This window comes from Orycteropus afer, unplaced genomic scaffold (assembly GCF_000298275.1).
Source record: "Orycteropus afer afer isolate SDZICR_OR568_19922 unplaced genomic scaffold, OryAfe1.0 scaffold00007, whole genome shotgun sequence".
Lineage (NCBI taxonomy): Eukaryota > Metazoa > Chordata > Mammalia > Tubulidentata > Orycteropodidae > Orycteropus > Orycteropus afer.
Window position 1 is genome coordinate 13860489 of NW_006921594.1, and position 12825 is coordinate 13873313.

General features: G+C 43.0%; 1 protein-coding gene across 1 annotated transcript in view; it reads left to right on the forward strand.

Annotated features, from left to right (window-relative positions):
- The first annotated feature begins 10158 nt into the window (after positions 1–10158).
- The window catches only part of NAMPT (nicotinamide phosphoribosyltransferase), a 54170-nt gene continuing 51503 nt past the window's right edge, over positions 10159–12825 (forward strand). The window contains exon 1 of the mRNA XM_007944436.2: positions 10159–10215. Coding sequence (XP_007942627.1) covers positions 10159–10215 — 57 coding nt within the window. The remainder of the gene's footprint in view (positions 10216–12825) is intronic.

Here is a 12825-nt window from a genome sequence, read left to right on the forward strand (position 1 = left end):
TTTTTTCAGCAACATAAGCAGCAATTATACATATGGACCTTGTAAGATGGAATACATAGGAATCAAATCGACTACATCTGTGGAAGGAGACAATGCAGAAGATCAGTTATCAGTCAGAACAAGGCCAGGGGCCAATTGTGGAACAGACCATCAATTGCTCATATGCAAGTTGAAGCGGAAGTTGAAGAAAACTAAAACAAATCCACAAGAACTAAAATATGACCTTGAGTATATCTCACCTGAATTTAGAGACTATCTGAAGAGCAAAATTGATGCATTGAACACCAATGACCAAAGATGAGAGGGGTTGTGGGATGACATCAAAGACAACACACATGAAGAAAGCAAAGGTCATTAAAAAGACAAGAAAGGAAGAGAAGACCAAATGGATGTCAGAAGAGACTCCAGAACTTGTTCTTGACCTGAGAGTAGCTAACGCAAACAGAAGAAATGATGAAGTAAAATAGCTGAACAGTAGATTTCAAAGGGCAGTCCAAGAAGACAAAGTAAAGTAACAGGAGGCTAGGAATCTGAAATCTTGGCACTGGCTGTAGGGTAAGGCTTTCCTTTTTTTGTCAGCTGTGGGGAAAGGTCTCTTCAGCTTCTGTTCCTTGGCTCCTTGGTAATCTTCATGTGGCATGGCATCTGGCTTTATCACTGACCCTCCACTTTACCAAGCATGATATCCTTCTCCAGGAAATGGTCCCTTCTGAAAACATGACCAAAGTAAGAAAGATGAAGTCTGGCCATTCTCGCTTCCAAGGAGCATTCTGGCTGCACTTCTTCCAGGACAGATTTGTTCGTTCTCCTGGCAGTCTATGGTATTTTCAGTATTCTTTACCAACAACACAACTCAAAAGCACCAACTCTTCAGTCTTCCTTACTCATTGTCTAGCTTTCACATGCATATGAGGCCATTGAAAATACCAAGGCTTGGGGTTCTGGTTTTGGGGTAGGTGCACTTTAGTCTTCAAACAGACATCTTTGCTCTTCAGCACTTTAAAGCGGTCTTTTAGCCCAGTGCAATATGTCATCTGATTTCTTGACTGTTGCTTCCACTGATGTTGATTATGGAACCAAGTAATATGAAATCTTTGACAACTTCAATCTTTTTTCCATTTATTGTGATGCTGCTTATTGGTCCAGTTGTGAGGATTTTCATTTTGTTTATGTTTAAGTGTAACCCATACTGCAGATTGTAGTCTTTAATCTTCATCAGTAAGTGCTTCAAGTCATCTTGACTTTCAGCAAGCAAGGCTGTGTCATCTGCATATCATAGGTTGTTAATGAGTTTTCCTTCAATCCTGATGCTGCATTCTTCTTCATGTAGTCCAGATGATTTGCTCAGCATACGGATTGAACAAGTATGGGAAAAGGACACCACCCTGACACACTCCCTTCCTGATTTTAAACCATGCAGTATCTCTTTGTTTTGTTCCAATGACAGCCTCCTAATCTATGTACAGGTTCTTCATGAGCACAATTAAGTGATCTGGAATTCCCATTCTTCTCAATGTTACCTATAATTTGTTATGATCCACACAGTCGAATGCTTTTGCATAGTCAGTAAAATACAGGTAAACATCTTTCTAGTATTCTTTGCTTTGAGCCAAGATCCATCTGACATCAGCAATGATATCCCTCATTCCACATCTTCTTCTAAATCCAGCTTGCATTTCTGGGAATTCCCTGTCAATATACTGCTGCAACCATTTTTTAATTATCTTCAGCAAGATTGTACTTGTGTGTGATATTAATGATATTGTTTGATAATTTGTGTTGGATCACCTTTCTTTGGAATGGTAAATATATGGATCTCTTCCAGTCAGTTGGCCAGGTAGCTGTCTTCCAAATTTCTTGGTACAGACAAGTGAGTGCCTCCAGCGCAGCATCAGTTTGTTGAAACATCTCAATGGGTATTCCATTAGTTCTTGGAGCCTTGTTTTTCTCCAGTTCCTTTGACTTCTTCCTTCAATACCATTGGTTCTTGATAGTATGCCATGTCCTGAAATAGATGAACACTGACCAATTCTTTTTGGTACAATGATTTTGTGTATTTCTTCCATTTTCTTTTGATGTTTTCTGCATTCATTCAGCATTTTGCCCATGGAATCTTTCAATATTGCAACTTGAGGCTTGATTTTTTTTTTCTTCAGTTCTTTCAGCTTGAGAAATGCTGAGCATATTTTTCCCTTTTGGTTTTCTAACTCCATGTACATTTCATTACAATAATTGACTTTGTCTTCTCAAGTTGCTCTTTGAAATCTTCTGTTCAGCTCTTTCATCTTGCCATTTCTTCCATTTGCTTTAGCTACTCTCCATTCAACAGCAAGTTTCAGAGTCTCTTCCATTATCCATTTCAGTCTTTTCTTTCTAATGACTTTTTGCTTTCTTCATGTGGTAGTTAAGTTTGTGCATCAACTTGGCTAGGCCCAGTTGAGTGGCTGGGCAGCTGGATGTAGTATGCCCCATGATGAGACTAGTAATCAACTCCACGGTGGAATCTACTGTGAGTACCTGAGTAGCTGCCTTAGGCAACGTGGTTTGCATCCTGTATATAAACAGAAGCCTTGGGGGATGGTCTGTAGCTTACGGCATGCTTGAACCCTGCACATAGTTGTGTCATTGTTTAGCAGCCTGCCATGCTCTACCGACCTTGGGACTTACAATGGACTTAAATTAATGGCCTGCCGTGTGGTTTGGTAATGTCGAGATTGTGCCTTTTTACTTGTCAACCTTGGGCTTGTCAGTCTCAGCAACCAATAGCTGTCTGAGAGAAGAAAAGCTCCAGCTCCAATGGGCTGGGACCAGGAGGTAGAACTAAAGCCCAAGGTTGACGGGCTTTCACCTAGCCCCTAGAGCCTGGCACTTTGAACCTGGACTTAAAGCCTCTAAACTGTAAGAGAACAAACTCCTGTGTGTTAAGGCCATCCCATTTGCGGTAGGTATATTCTTGTCAGAGGAACACTAGGTAACCAGAACACTTCATGTATTATGTTATTGATGTCATCCCACAACTCGTCTGGTTTGCAGTCATTGGTGCTCAATGCATCAAATCTATTCTTCAGATGGTCTCTAAATTCAGGTGGGATATAATCAAGGTCATATTTTGGCTTTCGTGGACTTGTTTTAATCATCTACAGCCTCTACTTGAATTTCATATGCGCAATTGATGGTCTGTTCCACAGTCAACTCCTGGCCTTGTTTTGGGTGAAAATATTTAGCTTCTCCATCACCTCTTTCCACAGATATACTCAATCTGATTCCTGTGTAATCTGGCAAGGTCCACATATATAGCCACCATATATGTTGTTGAAAAAAGGTATTCGCGATGAGTAAGTCATTGGTCTTGCAAAATTCTCTCATGCAATCTCTGGCATCCTTTCTATCACCAAAACCGTATTTTCCAGCTACTGGTGATTCTTCATTTCCAACTTTCACATTTCAATCACCAGTAATAATCAATACATCTAAATGGCATGCTTGGTCAATTTCAGACTGCAGAAGTTGGTAAAAATCTTCAATTTCCTCATCTGTGGCTTTGGTGGTTGGTGCATAAATTTGAATAACAGTTGTATTAACTGGTCTTCCTTGCAGGTGTATGGATATCCTATCACTGACAGTATGGTACTTCGGGAGAGGTCTTGAAACATTCTTTGTGATGATGAATGACACACTATTCCTCTTCAATATGTAATTCCCAGCATAGTAGATCATATGGTTGTCTGATTCAAAATGGCCAAAACCAGTCCATTTCAGCTCACTAATGGCCAGGAAATCGATCTTTATACATTCCATTTCATTTCTGACAACTTCCAATTTTCCTAGATTCGTACTTTGTACATTCCATATTCTGATTATTAATGGATGTTTGTGGGTGTTTCTTCCCATTTTGAGTTGTGCCACCTCAACAAAGGGAGGTCCCGAAAGCTTTACTCCATCTACATCATTAAGGTAGACTCTACTTTGAGGAGGCAGCTCTTTCCCCATCATATTTGAGAGCCTTCCGGCCTGAAGGTCTCATCTTCTGGAACTATATCAGACAATGTGTTAGGGACATTCATAAAGTTTTCCAGTAATATATCAGACAATGTCTCACTGCTATCCATAAGACAGCACTGGCCAATACTTTGAGAAGTGGATGGCGCTTTCCTTCTTCCAAGTCTGTCTTAGTCTGGAAGCTCTACTGAAACCTGTCCACTATGGGTGACCCTGCTGGTATTTGAAATACCAGTGGCATGGCCTTCAGCCTCACAGCAACACGTAAGCCACAAACTGAGACAAACTGAGAGATGAGTGGTGGAACCATGAGTATAGGTGTTAGGATTTACAATACCTATTTTTGGGGGAACAGTTCAATCCATAACAAGTACATTTTTATAACCACTACCACATACAGAGTATTTCCATAACCCACAAAATCTGCTTCCCCTGTTCATTTGCCTTCTTTCACTATAGTTGTGCCCTTTCTATAATTTCATATTAATGGAATCATACAGTATATAGCCTTTCATGTTTGACTTCTTCAAGAGTATTAGTCTTATGTGGAATAAACAAAAACAGGTTCCAGAAAGGCAAGGAAGATAGTAAGGTCTACCCATCTGAGTGCCTTCTTGCTTTGGCCTAATCCTAAGAAATAATGTCCAAGAAAAATCAAGTTTTTGGTGCTAGTGGTATTTTTTTATACTCATTCAAAATATATTAAGTATTAAAATTAAGAATAGAGTCTGGTGGGACCCCAATACTATGGCCCTGGGATACACTTCGGGCCTAGAATAAAACTCACTCCCAGGGGCTGCCTCTCAGCCCTATAGTAAATAAGACATACATGCAGACCACTCAACCCAGGGTGACACACCCACATACTCTTTGGAGATGCATCCCTTGGAGCAATTGACCACGGGACCAGAGGGGCAACATTCACACGGAGGAAATGCAGGGCACACAGGAGTGCATTAACTATGAGGGGTGGGAGGGGGGAGGGATCATCAGGAAGGGAGGGGAGAAGAGTGGGTTAGGGTTGGGGATGGTAATTCACTACCCAGTGAAACCAAATGTACATGAAATGTTGAATGTAAAACAAACTCTGCTCTGTAAATTTGCACCTAAAGCACAATAAAAAAAAATTAAATTAAGAATATTCATCTGAGTGCCATCAATACTCATCATATGTGTCATCACTGATTACAAATTCTCATGTGGGAAAACACCTAATTAAAGGATATTGACATTATTTTATCCCTCTAACAGTTTCAATCTCTTAGCCATTGATTTTGGCCATTGAGTCTTAAAATTAAGTGGCCACCAGCAAAATTTAGAAATAATTATGACACCCAAATCCCAACTGACAGACAGCATCATCACATACATTTACCTTAAAGATTAATTCAAACCTCTTCTTTTTGCTTTCTACCATTATTTCCCATTTAATTTGGTTGTAATTGGAAAAATTTATGTTTGGACATAATGAAAAACAAACCACTGCTAATGGAAATGGAAAAATTGAGACTTGCCATGTAGCATATCCATAGATTAGGAAGACCTCCTGTGGAATGTGAGATTTAAAGAGAGTTTAACATCAGATAGGTGATAACTCTGTATGGCCAGACAGTCTATGAGGAAAAGGTAGCACAGCCATATTTTTGGGACACTTCACAGTAAGTATACAAGAACATTTTACAACAGAATGTCTGTAGTTTATATGTGTGTACTAATTCTTACTGAATATGCTGTTGTTGTTAGGTGCCGTCAAGTTGACTCCAACTCATAGCAACCCTATATACAAAAGAATGAAACACAGCTCAGTGGTGTGCCATCCTCATAATCCTTGCTATATTTGAGCCCATCATTGCAGCCACTGTATATAGGTTACAGTTACTCTATAGTTACAGTTACTCTATCACTCCTGAACTTTTAGATTGTTGTTAGTTGCTGTCAGTTGATTTCAACTTATGGCAGCCACATATGTCTGAGCAGAACTGCTGATTTTTCAGCAATGGCTGGTTTCTCAGAAGTAGATTACCAGGCTTTTAAACACTCCTCTGGATGGACTTGAAGTTCCAACCTTTTGGTTAGCAGCCAAATGTGTTAACAATCTGCATCACCCAGAGATTCCAGGGGTATGCAAGTCCTTGAAGATCATTGTCTTTCTTTGTTGTCACCTGCCATTGAGTTGGCCCCAATTCATGGGGACTCCATGCACACTAAAACAGAATGCTACCTGGTCCTACAGCAACCCATGACTGGCTGGGCATCAGACGGCTGTGATGCCTAGGGATTCCATTGGCTGATCTTTGAAAGTAGACTGCCAGGCTTTTCTTTGTAGACTGTCTTAGTCTGGGAGTTCTACTGAAACGTGTTAAGCATCATCAAACCAAAAATCCCACTACTATCAATTCCAACATAGCAACACCAAAGCCTGTACTGACAGGTGGACATGACTGCGCATAAGGTGCATTGGCTGGGAATGGAACCCAGGGCTCCCACCTGGACAGTTAGAATTCTACCACTGAAATCACCACTGCCCCCTCCCCACTGTCTTTGTAGATGAGTCCTTTTTCTTAGAAAATTGTAACTCCAGGAGGTCCCCCAGAGGGCCTCGGAAGTATGAGTAAGAAAAGGGTCTGAGTATAATAAATAAATTTTAGTGATGCAGTGCCTAAGAAATTCACTAACCAGAAAGTTGGAGGTTCAAATCCACCAGCCACTCCATGGAAGGAAGACAGAGCAATCTACTTCCATAAAGATTTACTGCCTCGGAAACCCAATGGGAGTCGCTATGAGTTGGAATCGAGTTCATGACAGTGGTTTTTTGGGTCTTTAAAGACTACTAATGCCTGCGTCCCACCCTTAAGAGCCTGCGTAGGACAACTCTTGCTAACAGGTAAGTCTAGAGGAGGTTTTGTAGGGTAATGGATAGGGCCATTGACAGGAGACACAGGTGAGTTCCACACCCACATCTCCAATATTTTTTACTAAGATCAGATCAGGTCAGACTAGAATACCTGAGCACCTCTGAAAAACTTACGCGTACCAGAGAGCACCTGGAAGGATGGATGCAGGAACACCCACTTTGCCTTGGTGACTGTAGCCTGATCAAATCTGAGTTTTTCATAGCACTTTTAGCAATAGAAACAAGGAGCTTGGTGCTCGAATTGCCTGTTTTGGCTGTTTGGTAAAAATTATAGCTCCATCCAAGACTTTAAATAAAAGTCAAAGAGGCCCATCTGAGACTATACTGAGTCAGTATTTGTCATGCTGTGGTGACCCACAGAAGTTTCTCAAATGTTTTATATGCTACTAGGTAACATACAAAATATTAGCTATTAAATCATCTTCTGGAGGGGTAACGTATTTCAAATTGAAATCTCGACTTTGTATTTGGTAATAATTTCATAGTTTTTAACCCCAATTATTGTAAAATTGGTTTTACTTAAGCATATGGGAGCTCTGGTGGTGTAGTGCCTAAGGCATTTGACTGCTAACCAGAAAGCTGGAAGTACAAACAGACCAGCCACTCCTTGGAAGGAAAGTTGGGCAATCCACTTCAATAGTGGTACCACCTCAGAAACCCAAGGAGGGGTCGCTATGAGTTGGATCCAACTCAACGGCAGTGCATTGCATTTGTTGTTGCGTTGTACACTAAGTGTATAATTGCATAGGGGGGAAAAAACCTCACCATCCTAGAGTCGACTCTGACTCATAGTGACCCCACCTTGGATTTCCAAGGTGGTATCACTACAGAAGTAGATTGCCCAATCTTCCTTCCGAGAAGTGGCTGGTGGGTTTGAACTGCCAGCCTTCTGGTTAGCAGCCAAATGCCTTAGGCATTACACCACCAGAGCTCCCAGCTGCACAGGGAATATGGCTTAATCCTCACAACAATCCTGGGAGAAAAAGATGACAGTGAAGTCACATTACCAACAGAAAATCACCCAGCTGGAATACGCCTAATTCTAGGGCAAATGGTGATTATCTACTGGTAACATGCCTTCACCGTCAGCTTTTTCTCCAAGGATTGTTGTGAGGATCAAGTTATAATACTTGTACAAGTCTTAACGACTGCTTCTGCATGTAACAAACAATGTCCATACATAATTAAATTTTCCTTTTACTGATATTTGTTTCATTTTAAACTACAAATCCAACACAAACACTGTAAGATGAAATTTTATTTTGTTGTTTTAAAAACTGCTAACAGAAACAAAGCCCATTTTATAATCAGAATCTTTTTTTTCCTTGCATAAAGAACAATGATCACTTATAGATACATGGATTCCAGGAAGCTAAACAAGTAAGAATTTGTCATTTGAGTAGGTTATGTAAATTTAAAATGACAGAGGTAATAAATGCCCTAAATTAAGAGGGCTAAATCTTTTTCCTTCTTTGAATTGTGCTGCTTGAATTGATAAAACCAAATCTCTCAAACTAATTTTTTAAAATAATTTGATTCTTAAAACAATTGCTCCCAGTAAACATAGGGAGGGTAAGTAACAAAAATTTGCTCTTGTTTCAAATCTGGGTGCTAAAAATAATTCAGAATGTACCTGGTGAGGGCCTTGGGGCTATTTCATCACTTCCACGATCTTTGCCCTGTATTGTAGGGAGCGTTCATGATGTAGTGCCTAAGGCATTGGACTGCTAACCAGAAGAAAATCTACTTTCCTAGATACCCAAGGAAGGGTCGCTATGAGTCGGATTGCACTCGATGGCAGTTGAGTTTGGTTGTTTTCATAGATAGAGGTAATTGTCAAAAATCTACTCATTCTAATGTACGGACTCTTGAAGTTGCTTTCATTTGAAGACGTCCCAGCCTAGTTCCCAGCTTTCTTGTGATGAATTTCTCTCAATTAATACAAACCCTCCCCCGCCCTCCAGGGAAAAACGACTTCCACTAACTTGAAGGTCGTTCTATAAAATTCCTGTACCAGTTGTCATTAAACTATTTTCCGGCTACTTGTAGCCGGTAAAACCTATTCTAAAAAAAAAAAAAGATGAGGGGAGCCATTAACATACGGATATGCAGACAAAGGGAATCGTAATTTCATGCAAAAATGCAGCTACGAATGAGAAGGGCGCGGGAGGATGGCCCCTATTGCGATGAAGTCAACTGATGTCGTTTCACTTATCTGGGGTTGCCAAACTGTTGACCAAGATTTAGCAATTATTATCGATGATAAAAGTCACTTTCGCACTGTGTCGAAGGCTTCGCCCACTGCCTTTTACTTCCTGACATTATTTGATTCAATCAAGTCTTGACCCCCCACACACATTATCTTTGAGGACTGAAGTCAACCCTCGCTTTTACAAGTAGGCTATTTTCCCCGAGTGAGTAAGAACATCCCTCAAAGGACCAAAGAGCTCAGCCATCAACGGAGCGCGAGAAGAGTGGAGTCAAGTAGTTAAAGGGATTCCTCAAACCTTACTCCTCACCTCAGCCTTACGGATTTTAAAGGGAGGGCTAAGAGGAACGGGAGCTTTAGCCATAGTAGAAGACAAAGGTGAGTAACTGCGCGTAAAGAAACGGAGAAGGGCAGCGGGAAGCTCCCATGCCCCCAGCCGGGTGGCGTGACTTCAGGAGGATTCACAAAACCTGCCAGGACTGGGCAAGGCAAGAAGGTCTACGCCGGGGCGGGCGAACCGGCTAATCGCAGGAGGAGCGAGTCTGGAAAAGCCCCCTTGTGAGCCCCGCCCCGCCGCGCCAGGCCGGGAAATGAAACCCAGGAGAGTGCTTGGGTCACGCGCCGGGGCTGCAGGGCCGACTCCAGCTTCCCGGGGAGGGCATCTCGGAGCGAAAGCGTGTGCCTCACGTCCTCCCCGCCCGCCCCCCGCGCGGCGCGCACGCGCGGCCGCCGCGCCCCGCCCCCTTCTCATCCTCGCCAGGGTGATGGGGTGGGGGCGGGGGAGCCGAGGCAGGGAGGCAGCCGGGACTCCTGGACTGCGAGCACGCTAGCTGCCGCCACCACCTCCGCCGCGTCACGGCTCCCAGGCCCGCCCGCCCCTGGCCCCTCCTTCCCGCTCCATTTCCCCCTCCTCTTACCCTCCCCCTTCGACCGAGCGGTGACTTAAGCAACGGAGCGCGGAGAAGCCCATTTTTCTCTTTCCTCGCCGCCGCGCCGTGGAGCCCGTGGCGCGAGGCCCCCCACACTCCGACCCGAGATGAATGCTGCGGCAGAAGCCGAGTTCAACATCCTTCTGGCCACCGACTCCTACAAGGTACAGGCTCGGGGCGGAGGCAGGTGACGAAGGAAGAGGGGGCGCGTCGGGGCCGAGTGGGAGGCGGGGGACGGCCGGGTCTGGGGTCCTGGGGAGAGGCGGCCCCGAGGGAAGGCGCGAGCGGGTGGCGGCGGCGGGGCAGGTGAAGCTGGCGCCGCGATGGGGAGGAGGTGGATGGAGGAGGGATGGAGGGATGGACGACAGGGGGCGGGGCCTGCGGTGCGCAGTAGGGGGGCGCGGCGAGGGGCTGAGGCGGGCCCGCGGCAGGCGCCGCCCGCGAGCCGTTTGGTGCCCCTACCAGGCTTGGGTCTCGACCGGTGCCGCGAGGTCGGGGCTGGGGACCGTCGGGCGTGCCCTGCCGAGCGCACACCCTCCTTGGGAGCACGGCCTTTTGGCCTCGGGGTGGAGTAGGCTGGGTAGATTGGGCGAGGACCCGGGGAGCGGGTCAGTTAAGTAACGGCCCCGGGAGCTCGGGGGAGGAGAAAGGGATCGAGGGTTGAGGAGTGGGGTTTTCCCCGCCCATCTGGCTCCGGTCCGCTTGCCCTTTCCTGGACAGGTACAACGATTTCGAGGAAGAGGTGGGAGAGGTCCCGGTAGGACGCTGAAGCAGCCACGTTCTTCTGCTGTGTCCGGGGTGCAGAGGACACATGTTTGTCCCGTGTAGGAGTGCTGGACCCAACCCGCTCCATCGGGCTCGGTTTCAAACTGCTTTGCTCCTAGTGATCACTCAGGCTCCTTATCCGGTGTTGCAAAGGCTGATTTGCTCGTACTTCATTGGGGTCACCACAGGATTTCTGTGAAAAGGAAAGTGAAACATGAATCAAAGGAACTATAGTTTTAACCCTGGGGAACTTGTAGAGAGAGAAATGGCACATTTGTGTTAATTTGCCTATTGGACACTGCATGTGTAGCAGCTGCCCATTAGTTTATTTGAAACACACACATCATTAAAGGGAAGGAATAATTAGAGGAAAAAAATCTAGCAACTATTATTTCTTCCTGCTTTCTAGATTATATGAAGTAAACTGGACTACTTGCTAAACTCTGTCAGCCAAGACAGTGAAATGTCAGACCAGAGACCTCACTTAATGCAAAATGAATTTTACTGTATTATTTGAACAACGTAGTGGTTTGGAATCTAGTGGTAAAAGCATAGTTCTCTCATGCTTGTTTTTTGTTGTTGTGGTTTGCTTTTTGTTTCTTTGTTTCTAGCTGTCCTTAAATATTGGGAGAAATTATTTTGGAATCTCATTTTACTTACTTCTGTTTTGTTAGTTTCTTTCCAATGGGCTTAAGATTCTGCTTATGATACTTAGATGGGTGATTGCTTAAAGTAGAGCTAAGTTTCACTAGCAAGTGGTCTTTTAAATAGAATTTTAAAGTGGTCATCTACACTATTCCAAGGGGGGTCATAATGTTGTCAAGTTTTGTTCACTTGGAACTGAAATCTTGTGTTCATTTAGTTCCATTAAATGATTTTCAGGTTTTTAAGAAGATAACTTATGAAATGATTGAAAACAGGAAAAACAGAGGAAAGTGGTCTAGCTTTTAAAAACAACACAGTGCAAGTTCCTCTAGTTTTTAGTTCCACTAGCCATTATACATAGATAGTGTAAAATTGCTTTAACGTCAGTTTTCTGGAATACCTTTAGTTAAAATAGTGAATTAAGGTTTTTTAATCCCTTAGCAAAGCATACTTAACTGCACATTAGAGTTTGCATCTATTTCTAAAGTCTGTTCCAGTCCATTTTCAGTCTGGCTGGTACCTTTTTTTTAATATGAAAGCTTATCAGAAGATTCTCATCTTGGTAAGTTTTTTTCTTTCTCCACCCCCTACCCCCAAACATCACCTCAGAAGGATTCAATCAGGTTGATAAATTTGATACCAGTAGTTTACAGTAGTACAGTAAAACAGTGTATATTTCATAGTCACATTTTCATCCTAAATTTTATTTTTCCTTAACTTTCTAGTAGTCTTCTAGCCTGTTTTACATTTTTGGCTTTTCATCCTACATAAATTATAATCTCTAGATGTTAGAAGTAATGAAAACTTTTATTTGTAAATTACATGTCCGTATCAGTTGCTATGAGCCGGTCCCCAGTTGCACATAACAAGAGCATAGACCAATTAAAATTTAGATGTGTTGAAAGCACGATACTGATTTATTTTTCCCCTTGCTGAAACTGAAGGAAGAATCATTGAATGTCTAAACACTACAAAATTTTGTAGTAGGTGGGATGGTGGGCAAGCACACAACAACATGTAGGAGTTATATTTTCCCTTGTTCTCCTCAAGAGGATTCATGACACTTGGAACTGTATCTTCATTTCTATAACCTCATACTTTATTTTATGTCATAAGAAACTAAGATAATCTAATTTCACACAGATAAATGTGGTTGTTGCTTGATTTTCATCCTAGGTTTTTGTTACACATAAAAAGAATATTTAAGTGTTAATCATTTATATTTTCAAAATAGCTTAAGGCAAAATTATTTACTGGGTTGTATTCAAAGTATGGGAGCTCTGGTAGCATAGTGGCTAAGACACTTGCCTGCTAACCAGACGGCTGGCGGTTCAAACCCACTAGCCACTCCTCGGAAGGAAGGT